Below are 21,748 nucleotides of genomic sequence, written 5' to 3' on the forward strand. Positions count from 1 at the left end.
TCCTAGCTACTCAGGAGGCTGAGATCTGAGGACTGGGGTTCAAAGGGGGGGGGGGGGTCGACTCTGTGAGACTCTTATCTCCAATTAACCATCAGAAAACCGGAAGTGCCATTGTGGCTCAAAGTGGTAGAGCAATAGCCTTGAGCTGAAGACCTCAAGGATAGCATCCTGGCCCAGAGTTCAAGCCTCATGACCAACTAAAAAAGGCCAAGTGTTGGGACACATGCTGTAAACCCACATGCTGTAATCCCTTCTGGGAAGCAGAGATTGGAAAAGTCTTAGTTTGAGATCAACCAGGGCAAAAATTAGCAAGATTCCACCTCAACAAGCAAGCCACATACAGTGGTCATACTTCCAATTCCAGCTACTTGAAGAATATGAGGACTGTGATCCTAGGCCAGCCAAGGTAAAAAGTGAGAAGTGTAGGAATAATCTAAAGCAGAAGAGGCAAGAGTGATAGAGTGACTATCTTACAAATGTGAGATCCTCAACTCAAAACTCTGGCACCATCAAAATACTAAAAACAGGCAAAGAAATCAACAACACCTCTATTTAACAGTAACTGCAATGGAATGAAATTGTTCTCCATTTCTGCTACAGAATTATTCTAAAGGGAAGACTATCTCTAGAGAAGGTAAAAACCCACGCCTGGCTAAGGGTATGAGGATAAGAAATTAAAGCCTATAGTATAAATATCTGATTCAGAGTACCTAGGCCTTGATTTCCATTCCACTCACAGAATACTAGCAATCAAACTACCTTTTGAGTAATTCTTGAAAGTACTTCCCTGAGAACTTTGACCACAATGAAAAGATCTCACTCAAAAAACCTGCATACGTAAATTCACCATATAACAAAATTGAGCATCTACAGGCTCCACCAACACCATCAGCTCTTAATAACATGTGCTGAGAATTGGAAGATAGAGACTGAACAATAGACACATTTTATAGGAAATAAATACTATGTAGGGGCTGGTGGCAAGAGTGCTTGTCTCGTATACATGAAACCCTGGGTTTGATTCCCCAGCACCACATATATAGAAAATGGCCAGAAGTGGTGCTGTGGCTCAAGTAGCAGAGTGCTATCCTTGAGCAAGGGACAGTGCTCAGGCCCTGAGTTCAAGCCCCAGGACTGGCAAAAAAAAAGAAAAAATAAAAGAAATACTACGTAGGTATAGGAAAAAAGTCCTTAAAAATAAACATTTACACATCAGAGAAAAAAAGCTGCCTCTGTGACTCATTAAGGGTGCTGTAAAATTAAGTTTTCTTTTTATTAAAAAAAATTTCCAGGGGGCTGGGGATATAGCCTAGTGGCAAGAGTGCCTGCCTCGGATACACGAGGCCCTAGGTTCGATTCCCCAGCACCACATATACAGAAAACGGCCAGAAGCGGCGCTGTGGCTCAAGTGGCGGAGTGCTAGCCTTGAGCGGGAAGAAGCCAGGGACAGTGCTCAGGCCCTGAGTCCAAGGCCCAGGACTGGCCAAAAAAAAAAAAAAAAAAAAAAAAAAAAAAAAAAAAAAAAAAAAATTTCCATACAATACTATACAGTATTCCTATAGAATCATAACTTTCAAAACAACAAATCATGAGCTATTTCAACTATTTATTTCGTTTGGCAAAAAAAGTGCAATTTTTGGTTTTTATTTTCTTTGCTTTAAGCATTATTCTCAAATACATTGCACCTACATTAATAAAACATTACAAAACAAAGGTTATGTATTTGTTCAAGACAGCGGGTAATATATCATTCTGACTGCTCTTTTCAAAAGCATTAATGGAATAATAATGCAAATGAAATGCTACATGACAGCAAAAAAAATCTTACATGACTGAAATCAACACCTAATGACAGGCCAGTTGGGAACAAAAATGATACATAAACTCAAGAATTATATTTTTGAATGACAACAGCCATTAACTTTCAAAATGAGAAATGAGAAGCAATAGAATTTATAGTACAAAAATTTTACTTTCCAATTGAATTAACAATAGCCCCTATATTATAGTCATTTTGTATCTTAGAAAAGGCCTAAACCATACTTTCAACACTACCATTAACAAACATTTTTACTGAACTTCTCAGGGCTTCACTGTCCTCACACTTAACATCTAACAATAAATGGGTGGCTTTTCATTCAACAACTAGTTTGCTGTAAGTGCTGAGCTGTTTGTGAAAGTTATCTGGAAATGGAAATTTCTTTCCTAGGACCATCCCCTCTACTCCTTCGTGCCTTCTTATGCTGTTCCCCTATCACTTTTTCCAGTGACAGCAACAGAGACACTTCCATAGAAGCTGGACTAGATTTGAAAGACCTTTTTCAGAAATTAAATTCTAAGATTATAAACTTGCTCTCTCTTGCGCTCTCTCTTTCTCTCTCTCTCACACACACTCACACACACACACACACACACACACACACACACTCACACAGGCAATCCAGCTTATTTCTGCTTAAACTTTCAGTACAAAGTTAAAAAAAAACTTTTATATATCCTATCTAACAAATATTTATTGCTTACTAAGTGTCTGGCACCAAGCTTATAGTGTCTGAGAATACAATAGTTTTAATTTACCCAACCATTTCGGTTATTGTTCTTCAAAAGACTTTTCTTAAAAGAACAAATTTCAATGAATTTAAGTTTTACATAGAAACTAATGCCCTCTTCAAGGAAATAGTGTTTAAGTAGATAAAACACTGTCAGAGGAATTTAAGAATTTTCACATAAGATTTCAAAGATAAATTTACCAAGAAATGCATAAAAGGTTTTAATAATAGTGTACTTGTCATCTATTATTACTGTTTAATGCACATTTTCTTAAAATACATATTTTCAAGCTGCTAATAAACATTATACTGCTTCAGAAATGTTTGTAAGAAATTATTTTAAAATGTGTGGGTTTGGGGTTCCAAACCCAAATTGAGAAAACTGAATTAGAAAAACCAAACAAAATAGAAAAGTGGAAAAGTTGGTAATAAAACAACTTCAAACTTGTTGGTGTGGGAGAGCAAAGGAAGTGGTAACACTATACAAGAACAAATGTATTCATTACCTGACAGTAATTCCTCTGTATATTGCCTTTATAATAATTAAAAAATATATTTTAAAAAACAGCTTTGGGCATATGATTTTGACTATGTGAATTAGTTATAAATAAAAAATCAGGGCTGGGGATATAGCCTAGTGGCAAGAGTGCCTGCCTCGGATACACGAGGCCCTAGGTTCGATTCCCCAGCACCACATATACAGAAAACGGCCAGAAGCGGCGCTGTGGCTCAAGTGGCAGAGTGCTAGCCTTGAGCGGGAAGAAGCCAGGGACAGTGCTCAGGCCCTGAGTCCAAGGCCCAGGACTGGCCAAAAAAAAAAAAAAAAAAAAAATCATAAAGATCTTAAAACTAATGATACAAGAGTGAATAGAAAGCACAGAAAAGATGTGCCTACATGTCAGTATGTATTTAAACCAGGTTTGTCAATGTTGGCACCAATGACATTTGTGCCAAGGTATTTTCTGGTTATGGGATGCAGACTTTATATCTTTATATCCACCAGACGCCACTGATGTCAAGTGCTCCCTGGGAAATGAATATCATCACTAGTTGAGTACCAGTTCTCTAAAGAAAAGAAATAAACTTCTTAGACAGAATGAAAAGTTTGTTAACTGAATATAAAATGATGTTTTACAGTAAACATATAATAAGCATCGAATAAATATGCACTGTTAAATACAAATTTCCCCTTCAAAACTGCTTACATAGGGTGACACTGTCCAAAAAGAAATGTACTCATTACCTGATTTATAAAACAGTAGTCTCTCTATATATCACCTTTATAATAACAATTAAAAATTTTTAAGCTGTTTACATAAACTAAGGACTACTTCAAGGCATTGAAAGTTTCAACCCAATCCTAATCCATTACAAAGTGAAAGAGAAATTAAATTTGTTACATATTTATTATATTATTATTACCCTCAAAATGTCTAACTACCACCACCACCATCCTGAAGGGAGAAAAAAAGACAGAGCAGTTATGGCAACAGTGCCACTTCTAGGTATATTATGCAAAGCCTTCCTCACATCCATTGTTCAGTTTTCAAGTTTCGGGGTTTTTTGTTCGCTTGTTTGTTTTTGCCAGTCCTGGGCCTGGACTCAGGGGCTGAGCACTGTCCCTGGCTTCTTTTTGCTCAAAGCTAGCACTCTGCCACTTGTGCCACAGCACCACTTCTGGCCATTTTCTATATATGTGGTGCTGGGGAATCGAATGCAGGGCTTCATGTATACGAGGCAAGCACTCTTGTTACTAGGCCATATTCCCAGCCTCCAGTTTTCAAGTTTTGTAAACACTTTTTATAGACATTCATTATCTCTGATATCAGACCATTCTATTTTTCTAAGTTTGTACCTCCTCTGCTGGTACTAAAGCAAAACAGCATAAAACCAAGTCTAAAAGTCTATTAATCAAACAGCAACTACATTTCCTTTCCTGTCATGTAGTGACTATGTTTCACAAAAATTATTTTTACCATATTAACATCAAATTTTTTATGACTGCTAGATAAATCTTAGCCAAACTGCTTTTTAAAAAAAAACCTTAAAATTTTAAGGTTATCTTCCCTTCAAAGATTGAAAGTATATCATAAATCTTGTACCTAAAACTTTTCTATATAAACAAAAAGTATTTCATTATGATACTAATTGACTTGATGGACTTACAATGCCGTATATCTGTCCATCGCAGACTGCACATCTCTACGGTAAACTGTTCGAAGAATGACCATGACAGGGTCAAACTCCTGATCCCAGACTTCAGCTATTATACAAAGAAAAGTAGAAACAGAACACTGACTTCTTAGAAATAAAGCCAATCTCTAATTACTTATTTTATTTGTTAAGTACATTTTAAGTTCAAGACATAGGATACTTGAATTTTATTGATTTGCCTTAATAAGTTTGATATTGTAACTACTTTATAAGTTAAACTCATAATTTCATCATTAAGAATGCTCTTTTAAAATGTCCAAATAAAGCTGGGCACTGATGGCTCAAACCTGTATTCCTAGCTACTCATAAGGCTGAGATATAAGGATCACATTCAAAGCCACCCCAGGCAGAAAAGTCCCCATGAGACTCTGATCTCCAATAAATTACTCAAAAAAGTCAGAAGTGGGGGTCTGTGGCTCAAGAAGTTCAGGGACAGCACCCAAGCCCTGACTTCAAGACCCTAGGACCAGAAAAAAAAATTTTTTTAATCCAAGTACAAAAGAAAAAGAAAAGAAAATAGCAAACCCTTGTGGTTAGAAGCATGGCTCAGTTGGAAGAGCACCAGCCAATGAAATGAGCGAAGTATAAGGTATAGAGTCCCAGTCTTGCAACAAAAGGAAAGTAAAAAACAAAAGGGAAAGGGAAAAAAATGTGCAAGCATAAATAAAATGTGATCTATCCATACAACAAACTCCCTGATTGAAAGGAAACTAATAAAAGATATAACAATAGAGGAACTTCAGAAACATTAAGGTGAGTGGAAAAAGCCTGATGCAGTACACATACTGCATGATTTTACTTACAGAAAACACTGACACAAGGAAAATCTATACAGCTAGTAATTGGTGGTTATTAGAGTTAAGAGTAGAAACAGGGAGTGAATGCAAGTACACAAGATGTCTTTTTTGTAGGGAGAAAGGGGAAGGAAGGGATATGTTCAGGTCCTGGGGCTTGAACTCAGGGCCTGAGCGTTGTCCCTGAGCTTTTATGCTCAAAGCTAGCACTCTAACACTTGGAGTAACAGCTCTACTTCTGACTTTTTTTTTTTTTTTTGGCCAGTCCTGGGGCTTGGACTCAGGGCCTGAGCACTGTCCCTGGCTTCTTCTTGCTCTGCCACTTGAGCCACAGCGCCACTTCTGGCCATTTTCTGTATATGTGGTGCTGGGGAATCGAACCTAGGGCCTCATGTATACGAGGCAAGCACTCTTGCCACTAGGCCATATCCCCAGCCCGCTGACTTTTTGGTGATTACTGGAGATAAAGAGTCTCACAGACTTTCCTGTCCAGGTTGGCTATGAACCATGACCCTCAGATCCCAGCCCACTGAGTAGCTAGATATACAGGTGTGAGCCATTAGTGCCTAGCCAAGAGATCTTTTTGTAAAGTTAGAAAAGTTCTAAAATTGGATTGTATAGTGAGACTATACAACTCTGTATATTTTCTTAAATAGCTAACCATTGGAAACAAGTGAAGGGCTGGGAATATGGCCTAGTAGCAAGAGTGCTTGCCTCATATACATGAAGCCCTGGGTTCAATTCCCCAGTACCACATATGTAAAACACAGCCAGAAGTGGCGCTGTGGCTCAAGTGTCAGAGTGCTAGCCTCGAGCAAAAAGAAGCCAGGGACAGAGCTCAGGCCCTGAGTTCAAGGCCCAAGAATGGAAAAAAAAAAAAAGAAACAAACAAACAAACAAGTGAATTTGGTTATGTCCAATTATCTCAAAAGAAATTTAATGTTCTGTAAACACTAGTGAGCAGAAGTTGTATAATATAACAATGCCAAACCACAGAAAGTTAGTTCATAGCCAGGCACAATAACACTTGGCTATAATCTCAACTACTCATGCAAGAGAAATTGGAAGGACTATAATTCCAGGCAAGCCTCAGCAAAAAAGGAGACTCATCTCAAAAAACAAGCCAGGGTGCTGGGAATATGGCCCAGTGATAGAGTACTTGCCTTGTATACATGAAGCCCTGGGTTCGATTCCTCAGCACCGTGTACATAGAAAAGGCCAGAAGTGGCGCTATGGCTCAAGTGATAAGAGTGCTAGCCTTGAGCAAAAAGAAGCCAGGGACAATGCTCAGGCCCTGAGTCCCAAGCCGCAGGACTGGCCAAAAAAAAACCAAGCAGGCATGATGGTGCATACTAGAGAGGAGGTGAGTGTAAGAGGACCACAGTCCAAGACCAACCCCAGGGAAAAAGTGCAAGATTATATCCAAAAGATAAGTGAAAAACAAGAAGAGTTCGGGGTGTTGGGCCAAATGACGGAGCACCTGCCTATCAAGTTTCAGACCCTGAGTTCAAACTCAATATGGGGGGGGGGGGGGGGGAGTGTATTTCATTGATTGATTTTTTGCTTTGTTTTTGTTGTTGTCTATTTGCAAATTATCTATTAGAAACTAAGAACAACAATGCATTAACACCTTGAAAAGTACTCAAAGACTGCCAGGCATTGTCATCCTAGCTCTGTCATCCTAGCTACTCAGGAGGCTGAGATCTGAGGATTGTGGTTCAAAGCCAGCCCAGGCAGGAAACTCTATGAGACTCTTATCTCCAATTAACCACCAGAAAATCGAAAATGGCATTGTGACTCAAGTGGTAGGTAGAATGCTGGCCTTAACCTGAAGAACTCAGGGACAGTGCCTCAGTCCAGAGTTCAAGCCCACCAACAACAAAAAAAGATAAGAACATGAAAAACAAAATAAAAACTTCCTAGCCTCACTTCATAAACCATATTTTCTGCTCCTAACTAAAATTATTAATTTATCTTCTACATAATTAGGAATCACTACTATTTGTACAACTGGTAGTACACAAAATGTATTTAAGTATTAAGAAACTTCTTTTAATAATTACATATTTCTAATGTATATTAGAAGATTTAAGAAAATACTACATATGTAATAGTTATGATATGTTATCTGGCAAAAATCTGAAACATGGTCTGACAATAATAATTTTAGAAAATATTATCTTAACAGTGAGTGTCTCTTTCCTATATTAAGTTGTTTGGGCTTTTTTCTTTTCCTCCTCTCATTCTCCCTGGTAAAATTCTTCACATTTGAAAACATGGAAAGAAACTTACATTAATTTGGACTTAACACAAGAAACTTTTCAATAATATCTCTGAATTGTCTCCAGCTCTACTGTAAGTTAACAACCATCTACAGACCCTGTTGTACTAAAATGATCCCCAGATTCTATCCGCAGAGATTCTGATGAGAGCAGAGGAGCACTGGACATAGGATTTTGTGGTTTTAGCCAAGACTCAGAGCAGAGCAGGCTAAGTGTATCCTCACAACACTCCATACTACCAACACCACTCCACAATTACGCTTATCTACATTTTAGACACAAAGTGTTCTCCTACATTTAATAAACACTCTGCTCTTCCTTTAATAAGCCAAATTCCTGCCAGCAAATACCAGATTACTCTTACTAATTGTGAATTCCATGAAAATTTGCATGCTAAAGCTTTTCTTTGATGCTTTATCCAACACAGCACAAACTATGATAATTTTAAAATGCATATTTGATTATCATTTATATAATGAATGCTGAAAGGATCAAGAAGCAGACTACTGTTCCTCTACAAATTTTTTTTTTTTTTTTTTTTTTTTTTTTTTTTTTTTTTTGGCCAGTCCTGGGCCTTGGACTCAGGGCCTGAGCACTGTCCCTGGCTTCCTTTTTGCTCAAGGCTAGCACTCTGCCACTTGAGCCACAGCGCCACTTCTGGCCATTTTCTGTATATGTGGTGCTGGGGAATCGAACCCAGGGCCTCATGTATACGAGGCAAGCGCTCTTGCCACTAGGCCATATCCCCAGCCCCCCTCTACAAATTTTTAACTTGAGCAGAAATGTAAAAGTAAAATACATCTTCACCTATTTCTCATTCTTGTCAGGCATATCACCTGGGGGGGGGGGGAACTAGAAAATCAACCTTTTATGGAAAAAGTTCCTATGTATTTATATAGATTCAAGTTCTAAATGCTATTAGTATCCTATGCAGACTTCAAACTGTTTCCAGTTAAAAACTGGATAATAGATGGGTGCCAGTGGCTCACACCTTAATCCTAGCTACTCAGGAGGCTGAGATCTGAGGATAGTTTTTGGAAGCCAGTCCAGGCAGGCAAAGTCTCTAAGACTTATCTCCAAAAAACTACTCTATTTTTTAAAAAGCTGGAAATGGTGCTCTGGCTCCAGTGGTAGAGTGCTAACCTTGAGCAAAAGAAGCTCAAGGACAGCTCCCAGGTTCAGAGTTCAAGCCTTAGGACCCACAAAAACAAGACAGAAAAAAAAACAAAAACCACCTGGATAGTGAATTAAACCAAATAATAAACTTTTTTCACTATGGCTCAATACAGGAAAAACTGAAATTGTAAGAAATATTTTAAAAACAAGCTGAAGGTGGGGACCTGTGACACACACTTGTAATTCTAGCCACTCTTTCAAAAGGCTGAGATTTGAGGATAGCAGTTCAAAGCCAGCCTGGAATGGGAAAGTCCATCCATGAGACTCTTACCTCCAATTAACCACCAAAAGGCTGAAAGTAGAGCTATGTATGGTTCAACTGGTAGAGCGCTAACCTTGAGCAAAAAAGCTCAGGGACAGTGCCCAGACTCTGAGTTCAAGTCCTAGAGCTGGCACAAAAAAATAAAAAAAAACCTTTAAATGTTCTTAAATACTCTTTTGTTTTATAATTTCTGATTCACTTATGATCAAGTGTACAAATGATTAAGACTTCATATCTAAAGTTCCTCTTATAATTTAGAGTCAACTAAGAAGGCTTGCTAAAATACAAAACCAAATTTATAAATAAATGGAAGCAATATCACTGGTTATCCTAAAGATAGAAATTTATAAAACGCAAACAGAAGAAAACAAAAGCTAAATGAATAAAAAGCAAACATCTTCAGAGACTGATATTTGAAAGAACATATTTATATATGTACACGTACCTTTGGGAGTATACATGCCTTGTTGCATAGAACCTCCAGGTTCAAAAACAGGAGCCTTAAAATCAGCTACTGCTGATAAAACTGATTCAAAGCTGTAACTCCCTGGAATAATGCCACTTTTGGGATTAGGATTTTCTGGAATATGATGCATGTGTCAAGAAAAAAAAGTAGTGACTAAAATCACTGTTCTAATTACTTTCAACATGCCAGTTAAAACCATAGCTTCTATTGTTGATGATCCTCTTGTATGCCCTTCCTGTGGTTGTACCTGCACTATCACTGTATCTTATCTGAGTACATTGGAAACTGTGTATACTGGTATTAGAACTAGAAAGTGAAAGGGAATACCAAAATCGAGAGACACAGGATAAAAAGACAAACGACTACAAAAGCAATATTTGCAAAACTGTTTGGTGTAAACCAACTGAACAACTCATGGGGGGAGAGGAAAAGGGGGAGGGGGAGGGGGGGGAATGAGGGAGGAGGTAACAAACAGTACAAGAAATGTATACAATGCCTAATGTATGAAACTGTAACCTCTCTGTACATCAGTTTGACAAGGAAAAAAAGATGTATTATACTCATAAAAAAATTAGTGACTAAAATCCAGCTTCATAGCCTTTCCTAAGTACAGTAGTTTTTTTTACTGAAACAGGGAACTGGCTGTAATGTATAACTTGGCCACAAGAGGGCTACATAACAATTCAATAATAACATGGCTTCTTTCTCAGTATTTTAAATCTAAGAGCCAATAAATAAACTAGATGATTAAGTATTGCCATAATATATTTCCTCACAAAGTCATCAAATTTGAAAAAAATGAGAGGAAGAAATTTTTAACTGATTCTCATTTTTTAAATAACAAGGTCTTTAGGTCTTTCCTCAGAAAAAATATATATACTAAAAATTAGCCAAGAATTTTAATGACTAAATATTTTACTTTTCCAAAAATGCAAAATTTCTCAAAAGAAAAAGATGGTAAGCAGATTTAAGTAAAAACAGGAAGAAGCATACCACAAAGTTTTTCTGTCTCATATTACACAGTATATCCTTCAAAGTTACAAAGAACACTTTTGCTCTGTAACAGCACCAATACAGTCTATAATGGGTGAATGAAATTGATGCTACTTATGAAAATCCTGAAAGGAGTCCAACATGCATTCTAATAGTAGTTCATGAAACCAAAATTTCACAGCCAACTCTTCCAAGAATAGTCATAAGATAGATACCTAAGAAACTTAGTCAAATGTTTTCATCACAAAATAACACTTTTTGATTTATTCATTTTTTTTGCCAGTATTGGATCTTGAATTCAAGGGCTCATGTATTTGCTTAGCTTTTTTGCCTAAGACTGGCATTCTACCTTTGAGCCATATCTCCACTACTGGCTTTTTTTAACTGAAGATAAGTCGCTCAGATTTGTCTGCTCAGGCTGGTTTGTGATCCTCAGATAGTAGCCTCCAGAATAGCTAGGATTACAAGTGTGAGCCACTTGTACCCAGCTCAAAATAACATTATATTTATCTAAAATTGTCATTAACTAAAAATATAAATATCCATTGCATGCTCAGTTGTACCAGACCTAAAGAATATTTCCAGTTTGTAGACAGTAATCTGCAAACTTAAAAATCCTTTTAAGACTGAGGGCTGGGGATATGGCCTAGTGGCAAGAGTGCCTGCCTCATATACATGAGGCCCTGGGTTCGATTCCCCAGCACCACATATACAGAAAATGGCCAGAAGTGGCGCTGTGGCTCAAGTGGCAGAGTGCTAGCCTTGAGCAAAAAGAAGCCAGGGACAGTGCTCATGCCCTGAGTCCAAGCCCTAGGACTGGCAAAAAAAGAAAGAAAAATCCTCTTAAGACTGAGTTCTAACAAATCCTCAGAATGCTTAAATCCTTAGTGAAAGTAATTATAAGGCAGGCCTCTGTCAGACATAAATTCTAGCCTAGGTATACATAAAAAGGAGACCTAGCTACCTTTAATAAAATGCCCACTTTCATATACACAGTTACAGAGAGATACATATATACATACACGCACACTTTTAATTTACGAAAATCATTTCTTAATTCTTGTTACCAACAGTAAGTTAAACTTTTAAAAGGATATAAGGTCCAGCAATGAGCTATGTGTCCTGTCATTCATACACAGCTGGGCTACCATCTCTGCCCTGAGAATCTCATCATCCGACATTCCTACAATTATTAAAAACAGAATTAATAAGTCTAGGTATAAATAACTTGACATATTTTATTATGTTAATTTATCTAATACAGAATGCTTCAAATTAAAGACTAATGAAAGCCATGCCTCAATTTTAACTGTATTATACTACCTTAAGCAAATGGTTTCTCAAAGGCTGTTCTAAAAGCTGCATTAACTTTAAAACATGCCAAGCATTTGAAGCTATGCTTAAATATATCCATATCCTTTCCTATTTCCATAAGCCAGTTACTAACCAAGAGGGAGGGGAAGATAGGGAGAACAGTTAATACTTAAGTATCAGTACTAGTAGTTTACCTAAATGTAAACGAAGACTCAAAAGAATCACAAGAAATGTAAGAGCGCCTTCTAACATTGATCTCTCGTGCTCTGCGTCAAGTACTGTATTTTGATGTTGTGAAGCCATTGTCAATAAATCTACCACCTTAAATCTATTAAAAAAAATTGAGACAAATTACAACAAAATCAAAGCAAATATTTCCTAATACCTGTCTTAATTAATATATGCTTACCTTTCAAAGACAGATGATATAAAATAATCTGGGTCAAGTTTAGACGCACAAACCTTCGAAAACAAAAGAAAAATAACTTTCTCCATATGCAGTTTTATTTCTTAATCATGTTTATCTTTTTTTTTCTACATCTTACTAGATTTTGACATGTCAGGGACTATACAGACACAGAGGAATTAAAGACAAGTAAAAGATATAAATTGTTGAAAGCAACAGCTAATTCCCAAAAGCAAATTAAAAAAAAAAAAACTTGCCTGAAAACAAAATCCCTCATACAAGTCAATACCTCTTTATCTAACTCACACACCAACCTATTATTTTCTCTGCACAGGACTAAGTTAGGCAAACAGGTACAGATATTGTACCACAAAGCATATTCATACTAGTTAGCCTTAAACTGCTTCCCCTGGGCCACCCTGCCTTTCCTGAAGAAACCTTCCCCTACCTTCCTCCCCAAAAAGGTGTTGATGTGGGTGTTCTTTCTCCTGGATCCTGGTTCCTGACAACAACCTGATGCTTTCCTAATGGCTAATACGATATGGCATTTCCTTCTGAAGCATACGTAATAAATTATTCTTTCAATGTTCTGACCTCTCCTAGTTATCCCTCAGACACCTCTATAAAGTAAAATCATGTCTTAATTACCTGCAATTCTTAAATACATCATCTGTACTATTAAACTGGCTTACCTGTAATAGGTAAATGTCGGGATCAATCATGGAATTACAGAAATGAGACTGGACATAGGTCATGGCTTGACCTTTGATTTGCAGACCATTTCTTACCCACATATTGCTATGGATTTCAGCAAGACTTGCCTAATAAAGTAATTAAGAGAATAAATATTTAAATATAGTATGTATAAAACTGTGTATTAGACAGTCATTTGTAAATATTTTGTGACTCAATCCTAACATGAGCCTGATGTTCTGTCCAACACTGAGGTACATATTATTTTTCAGTTGCTTATTTTATCTTTTCTTTTTCTTTTGCCAGTTATAGAACTTGAACTTGGGGCCAGACTGCTATTCCTGAACTCTTTTACTCAAAGCTAGTGCTCTACCACTTTGAGTCATTTTTTGTTTTCTGGTGGTTAATTGGAGATTAGAGTCTCATTCTACCCTGGTTGGCTTTGAACCATAATTCTCAGACCTCAGCCTCTTAAGTATATAGGATTATAGGTTTGAGCCACCAGTGCCCAGCTTTATTTTTTTTTTTTTTAGCGGTACTAAAATTTTAACTCAATGCCTTGTCATTTCTAGGCAGTCACTCTAATGTCCCCAGAACTGTTTGTTGTTTCTCACATATCATATCAAAGATTCTCAAGGACCAGGCTGGTTTTAAACTCACGATCCTCCAGTTTCAGCTTGGGATTAAAGGGATGTGCCATGCATCCAGCCTATTATTAATGGGTGGGGTTTTTTTTTTCCTTTTTTTTTTTTTGGGGGGGGGGGTGAAGGGGCAGTCCGGGGACTTAAACTCCAAGCCTAGGCTCTGTGCCTGAACTTATGTTGCTCAAAGTGAGCACTCTACCTACCACTGGAGCCACTGCACCACTTCCAGCTTTTTCTGCATAGTTTATTGGAGATAAGAGAATCAGGTACTTTCCTGCCCAAGCTGGCTTCAAACTGTGATCCTCAGATCTCAGCCTCCTGAATAGCTAGGATTACAGACATGAGCCACCAGCACCCAGCTTATTAAATTTTTTAAATTGCTACCTTTTTTGGAATTTATACATGAGTTAAGTTTCTCATATTTGGCTCTGGATATATTTGCAATCATTTTTCTGGAATCTTTGTGAAAAACCAATAGGCATCTTTTATTCTCATTTCTCCCAAACCACCCCCGCCCCGAAAAAAAAGATTACATACTATGCTTTAAAAAAAAAAAATGGGGGGGAGGGGAAGGGGAAAGAGGGAGGGGGAGGGGGGAATGAGGGACAAGGTAACAGTACAAGAAATGTATCCAATGCCTAATGTATGAAACTGTAACCTCCCTGTAATTCAGTTTGATAATAAAAATATATTAAAAAAAAAAAAACACCCAAGGAAGTGGGGCTGAGAGTATGGCCTAGTGGCAAGAGTGCTTGCCTCATATACATGAAGCCCTGGGTTCGATTCCCCAGCACCACATATATAGAAAATAGCCAGAAGCAGCGCTGTGGCTCAAGTGGCAGAGTGCTAGCCTTGAGCAAAAAGAAGCCAGGGACAGTGCTCAGACCCTGAATCCAGGGCCCAGGACTGGCAAAAAAAGAAAAAGAACCCCAAGGAAGTAAGCATAAAATAAAGCATAAAAATAATTGTTCAGTCAATGAATTCAACCTACAGCTTTAATGTAACCAATCTTCAGTCTAAATAACTTGTCTTCCAAATAACGAAAAGTAAAAAGAAAATCCAATTAGAATAAATCTTCTTACTGTATTAATTTTTCATATTTTATACCCATTATCAACTACAATTAAGTAGTCATATATTCATTTTTTACTTGACCTCAATCCCTAGCTTTGAAGTTAAAAAATAGATTACAACCTAAAATTGCCAGGAAATATTAATTGGATTAAATTCAAACTCAGGCTTCTCAGGTGGCAGTTGGAAATTGTACCAATGAACCACCAATGCTACAATGTAAATCTTTCTAATATACGTAGAAGGCTGGCCAACAAAATGACACTGTAAGAAATGAAAGAAATCTCAGCACTTATTCAAACTAATTATTTTCTCTTTTCTCAACAGGACAAAGAAATTGAGAACCAAGGAAGGATCTATGTAAAAATATAAAAGCATATAAAAAAATAAAATTTTGGTGATACCAGAACTAGAAACAGTTGAGTCTTCTGACTCCTTAAATAGCATTAAATCTGTTCAAACTTCTCTTTAAGTTAGAAAGTATTGTGAAGAAGTCCTGTGAGACTGGGTGATGGAATCCCAGGCAATTAGGCTGAGATCTGAAGGACTATAGTTTGAAGAGAGCCTGGAAAGAAAAAGTCTGTAAGACTCTATGTTCAAAATAACTATCAAAAAGCAGGCTCATGCTGATAATCATAACTACTCAGGAGGCTGCAATCTGAGGATCAAGGTTCAAAGTCAGCCCAGGCAGGAAAGTCTGTGAGACTCATCTCCAAATAACCAACAGAAAACTGGAAGTGGAGATGTAGCTCAAAGTGGTAGAGTTCTAGCCCTGAGTAAAAGAGCAGGGGACAACACCCAGGCCCTGAATTCAAACTCCACAACTGACAAAAAGAAAGCTCAGGGACAGCATCCAGGCCCTGAATTCAAGCACCAAAAACAAAGTTCAAATTCCTCTACTGGCAATTTATTTTTTAATTTTCCTGAAGGAAATTAAATGTTATAAAATGAACAAAAATACCTGATTATAACCTGGGGGAAAACATAAAAGATTTCAATTTTTTTAATGTTTAAACATTTTAGACATACTAACAATGATAAAAACACATAAAATAAGAAAAGAACCACTTAACCATGGAATTCAATCCAAAAATTTTTTTAAATATGAATACGTACTTGAATTTGAAGTGGGTGAATCATTAGTTTCATTAACATTTCTTGATCTGGTAAAACAGAATCCAAATCTAGTTCTTGACATTTCACAGCCTAAAAATTATGATTTAAAAAAAAAAGTAATTCAACATTTGTTCAAAAAAAATTTTTAAATAAAATAAAATTGTTTGATGATAACCGTACCTTACTCAAAAACATGGCATAGTAACGATGTAATGGTAGATGGAAAGTAACTTGGTTAGGTGCCGGCTGAAATAAACAAAATCTACAAGTTACGAATGTTCATCAGAAACTCCAAGAAAGTTTTAAAACTTTAAAAAATAGATACGGTGCTATGCTAGATTCAATCCCCGATACTGCAATATACATGTATAAATATACAGGTACATATACAGACAAATACATACACATACACATATACATAGTCACAGCAAACATTCACTGAGCATTTATTATGCATCAGTCACCATGCTGAACAATTTATTGACAATACTTTAATCTTCACAAGAAAACTGGGGGGTTGTAACTATTTTATTCCTATTGTACAAGTAGGGAAATTCAGGTTTAGAAAACTTAAGTAATTTCCTGAAGTTCAAAAGCAGTAAGGATGAACAGTTATTGTGGACTCCATTGTTACCTTTGGAGTGGTAAGAGAAGCTGGCAGTTATAAACTGGAAGAGAGCAAAGTGACCTTGGATTCTTTCAACAGCTGGCTAACTAACATGCCACTCTAATCACTGACAAACTTATAAAGTCTCCAATACAAAACGTAATAAATAATATGATTTTGGCAGACTGATCCAATACAAAACTTAATAACTAATATGATTTTGGCAGACTGAATTTTAAAAAAATTGATATTTTCATGGATCATGATTTCACTATAAGGTAGAATTGGTTCTTAATGCTCTCGCAAGTTTAGTAAATATTTTTCCATTAAAAATGCTTATCGAGAACATTCTGGTTACTGTGCTAGTATGATAACATTACAGAAAAATTACGTAAGAGTTATATATCAGCCAGGTGCCTGTGGCTCACATCTGTAATCCTAGCTACTCAGAGGCTGAGATCTGAGGATTGAGGTTCAAGGCCAGCCCTGGCAGGAAACTCCGTGAGACTCTTATCTCCAATTAACCACCAGAAAACCAGAAGTGGCAGTGTGGCTCAAAGTGGTAGAGCAATGGCCTTGAGCTGAAGAGCTCAGGGACAGCACCCAGGCCCAGAGTTCAAGCCCCACAACAAAAAAGAAAGAGAGAAAGAAAAAAACAAAGCGAGAAAGAGAGAAAGACAGACAGAGAGAGAAAGAGAGATAAAGGAAGGAAAGGAAGGAGGGAGTTAGGAAGGAAGGAGAAAGAGAGAGAAAGAAAGGGGCTAGGAATATGGCCTAGTGGTAGAGTGCTTGCCTCGTATACATGAAGTCCTGAGTTCAATTCCTCAGCACCACATATATAGAAAAAGCCAGAAGTTTTTCTGTGGCTCAAGTGGTAGAGTGCTAGCCTTGAGCAAAAAGAAGCCAGGGACAGTGCTCAGACCCTAAGCTCAAGACCCAGGACTGGCAAAAGAGAAGAGAGAAGAGAGAAGAGAGAGGGGAGAGGGGAGAGAGAGGAGAGGGAAGAGGGGAGAGGGGAGAGGGGAGGGGGGGAAGGGAGAGGGAGAGGGAGAGGGGGAGAGAGTTATATATCACTATCTTTAAAATAATTATCATTTCAAAATCAGTAGGCACAGCATCCTCTTCAATATGTGATGCTATACAGAACTGTACTTACAATGAAAGTATGCACTCCATAAAAAGAAAAAGACTGACACATTTTAAAACACTGAGGTAAACTGGGCATCAATGGCTCATAGCCTGTAATCCTAGCTACTCCGAAGGCTGAGATCTAAGGATCATGGTTCAAAGCCAGCACAGACAGGAAAGTCCCTGAAACTCTTATCTCCAATAAACTACTAAAAAAAAGCTGGAAATGGCACTGTGGCTCAAGTGGTAGAGTGCTAGCCTTGAGCAAAAGAAGCTGAGGGACAGTGCCCAGGCCCAAAGTACAAGCCCCAGGACCAGCAGGAAAAAAAAACAACACTGAGGACATTTTGATAAGTAACATAAGCTAGTGATATGAATTAGCATAAAAGGTACATCCCAAAATAGGAAAACCTAGCAAAATAGAATATACATACATCCAAATTACTAAATATAGATTATGAAAGCCAAGTTTTTCCCTCGTAAAGATTACAATGACATCTGTGGTGTTAGACTTTAAAATATCAATTTAAATTTATATCTATAAAAATATACATTTAGGGCTGGGGATATAGCCTAGCGGCAAGAGTGCCTGCCTCGGATACACGAGGCCCTAGGTTCGATTCCCCAGCACCACATATACAGAAAAACGGCCAGAAGCGGCGCTGTGGCTCAAGTGGCAGAGTGCTAGCCTTGAGCGGGAAGAAGCCAGGGACAGTGCTCAGGCCCTGAGTCCAAGGCCCAGGACTGGCAAAAAAAAAAATATATATATATATATTTAGATATTTATACATACATTCCTAACCTCTTATCACTGTTAAGAGGCTGGGAAGAGTGACACCCCAAAGGCAACAAACACAACTAGCAACCATTCTTTGTAAATACTATTCACCACTAAAAATCACCAGATATTCTTAGATTGATTCCAAAGTAGAATGTAGAAACCATACAAAGAGCAAGAAACATCTTGTTGGGACATTAAATCACAAAAGTACTCAAAGAATAAAAGAACAAGACCAACTTGAACGAGTTCTCAGTCTCGTCTGAAACAATTTTAACATCACATAACAACAGAAATGGATGATAACCCACTGACTAGAACAGAAAGTAAATTATCACCACAGTTAAAAACAAGTGAATGGGGGCTGGGGATATGGCCTAGTGGCAAAGAGTGCTTGCCCCGTATACATGAGGCCCTGGGTTCAATTCCCCAGCACCACATATATAGAAAATGGCCAGAAGTGGCGCTGTGACTCAAGTGGCAGAGTGCTAGCCTTGAGCAAAAAGAAGCCAGGGACAGTGCTCAGGCCCTGAGTCCAAGCCACAGGACTGGCCAAAAAAAAGGGAATGTCTGGGCACCAATGGCCTGCAATCCTAGTTATTCAGGAGCTAAGATCTGAAGATTGCTGGAGCCAGCCCAGGCAGGAAAAGTCTGTGAGACTCTTATCTCAAAGAAACTACTCAGAAAAAGCCACTGGTAGCACTATGGCTCAAGTGGTAGAATGCTATCCTTGAGCACAAAGAGGCTCAGGGACGGCATCTAGGCCCTGAGTTAAAGCCCCTGGACTAGTGGATAAATTAAAAATTGAGTAAGGAAACAAGTATATTTGCAAAGCCTCAAAGTATGCCTTCACAAATATGAAGAGTAACTTTATGCTGAAAATGTCTAGTAGGCATTACCCTAATCAAGTGAGGAGAGAGGTTAAAACCTCAGGACAGAAACAAATCATAAACCATCAGATAGGAGACAATTAAAAGACTCCAACATCACTGCTGTAGTCTTCCTTGAAAAGACAATATTGTGAATCTAACCATGAAACAAATCCAAACTGAGAAACAGTCTACTGATCATACTTTGCTGATCTATAATATTCAAAATTCCAGTCTGAAAAAAGAAAAAAAAAACTGAGAAACAGTAGCAGGAAGAGACTAGAGACATAATAACAAAACATAACATGAAATTGTTAATCAGATTCTCTTGCTATAAAGAATAATTGCTAGAATAGGAGTTCTAAAAATTTGATATAATTATTGCAATAATTTTACAGTTGCATTCTGTTTATATAAGAGAATCTCCTTATTTGTAGGAATTACACATTGCAGTGCCGGGGATTACTGAGGTATCAAGTCAACAGCCAAACTATGAAATGACTCAAGAATAAAAGGTCTTTGCATTTCTACCTTTGAGTAAATTTGTGACTGTTTAAAAGGTTTTTTAAAGAAACAACTTGAACATTCCTCCATACATACAGATAAAGACAAAGACACAAATACACACACACACACACACACACACACACAGAAGGGTCAAATCAGAGAGTTCAAATCAGATGGAGGGAGAAGAGGGATCACTCTGAAACACCGTCTTTCTGCTGCATATGAATATTTTGACCCTGCTCCATAATACGAACAGGAAGGGCTTCAGATGATAAATTTGATTAATGAAAATTATGATTTTCAGTGTGCAATGTCCTATGCCAGCTTTTCTCTGTTCATTATTAATAAAAACCATCTTTGTTCAATCTCATCTTTTCATCCTCTAACATGAACATAGTCCAATAAAATTGTATTATAACTTTCATTAATTTCCCCTATTTGATTTACATTTACACAAACATTTTTACATCTTCAACTAAAAGAAGTTTCTCGCCTGAAAAACAATGGCATATACACTTAAACTGGAAAAAATAAATTGTGCCTTGTTTTCTAGGAAACAGAATGATTAATGCAGTTGAATTTTCTTTAATAACTGGTTTGTCATTTATCCTTATTTTAAAAAGCCTTAGTGGCATTATATCAATTCTGAGTTCTTGCCTCTCCCATGAAAGGATACCATTATTTTCCATGGTCATTAGAATCTAACACGTTTTCTTGTTTTGTTTTGTTTTGTTTATTGCCAGTCCTGGGGCTTGAACTCAGGGCCTGAGCACTGTCCCTGGCTTCTTTTTGCTCAAGGCTAGCACTCTACCACTTGAGCCACAGCACCACTTCCGGCTTTTTCTATATAGGTGGTGCTAAGGAACTGAACCCAGGGTTTCGTGTATACAAGGTGAGCACTTATACCACTAGGCCATACCTTCAGCCCTAACACTGTTTTTCTTAAATGCTTATACTTAAGTCAAAAGGACGTAAGGTAGTCAGTCCAGGGATATAATCCAGTGGCAGGGCACTTTGTTAGTGTGCAAAAATCCTGCACTCAATTCCCGGCACCACAAACAACTACATACAGATATAAACATAGACATGGGAATATAGATAGATATATAAACACATATATACACACACTTTTTTATATATGTACATACCTCATCTACAAAGTTAATAGCATCAAACCAGTCTTGAAGAGCTTCTAGGCAATATCTTACAACATTTCGTGTATATTCTTGAGTTTCCTTAAAAAAAAAATTAATGTCAATTTTACAGTATATAGTCACCCTCATTGTCAACATTAAATTACATGTAACGTAGTTATATAGCAGTAAATGTACATATTTTCAAGATAATCACTATATTTGCTATTTCAAGAAATTACCACTCTATGCATTAAGAACAAGTAACAAATACAAAAGTTAAAAAACACGGTCCACATCCTTTCATATGTCTCAAAAATAAATTAAACTTTAAAAGATTTTAATACAGTTAAGTCTAGTTCCATTTCAGAGACCCCCTCCACAAAATATATAAATTCTTTGTTTTTTCAAAATTATATATATTCTTTAAGAGGCTGGGAATGTGGCTAAGCGGTAGAGTGCTTGCCTAGCATGCATGAAGCCCTGGGTTCAATTCTTCAGCACCACATAAACAGAAAAGGCCAGAAGTGGGGCTGTGGTTCAAGTGGTACAGTACTGGCCTTGAGCAAAAGGAAGCCAGGGACAGTGCTCAGGCCCTAAGTTCAAGGCCCAGGACTGCCAAAAAAAAAAAAAAAAAAAAAAAACTTATATTGATTCTTTAAAGCTATGGTTTAATAAATCTAGACTCTCTTGGGCTGATGAAAAAGTAAGTACTAGAGATAGACAACGGTGACAGCTGCACAACA

General features: G+C 37.4%; 1 protein-coding gene across 1 annotated transcript in view; it reads right to left on the reverse strand.

Moving 5' to 3' along the window:
- Ubr3 (ubiquitin protein ligase E3 component n-recognin 3) overlaps window positions 1-21,748 on the reverse strand; it is a 155,140-nt gene that overhangs the window by 83,117 nt on the left and 50,275 nt on the right. Inside the window, exons 10-18 of the mRNA XM_048345753.1 lie at window positions 21,018-21,104; window positions 16,161-16,226; window positions 15,981-16,070; window positions 13,149-13,277; window positions 12,460-12,512; window positions 12,245-12,378; window positions 11,834-11,919; window positions 9,723-9,864; window positions 4,716-4,812 (exon numbers count right to left, since the gene is read on the reverse strand). Coding sequence (XP_048201710.1) covers window positions 4,716-4,812; window positions 9,723-9,864; window positions 11,834-11,919; window positions 12,245-12,378; window positions 12,460-12,512; window positions 13,149-13,277; window positions 15,981-16,070; window positions 16,161-16,226; window positions 21,018-21,104 — 884 coding nt within the window. The remainder of the gene's footprint in view (window positions 1-4,715; window positions 4,813-9,722; window positions 9,865-11,833; window positions 11,920-12,244; window positions 12,379-12,459; window positions 12,513-13,148; window positions 13,278-15,980; window positions 16,071-16,160; window positions 16,227-21,017; window positions 21,105-21,748) is intronic.

This window comes from Perognathus longimembris, chromosome 4 (genome assembly GCF_023159225.1).
Source record: "Perognathus longimembris pacificus isolate PPM17 chromosome 4, ASM2315922v1, whole genome shotgun sequence".
Classification (NCBI taxonomy): domain Eukaryota; kingdom Metazoa; phylum Chordata; class Mammalia; order Rodentia; family Heteromyidae; genus Perognathus; species Perognathus longimembris.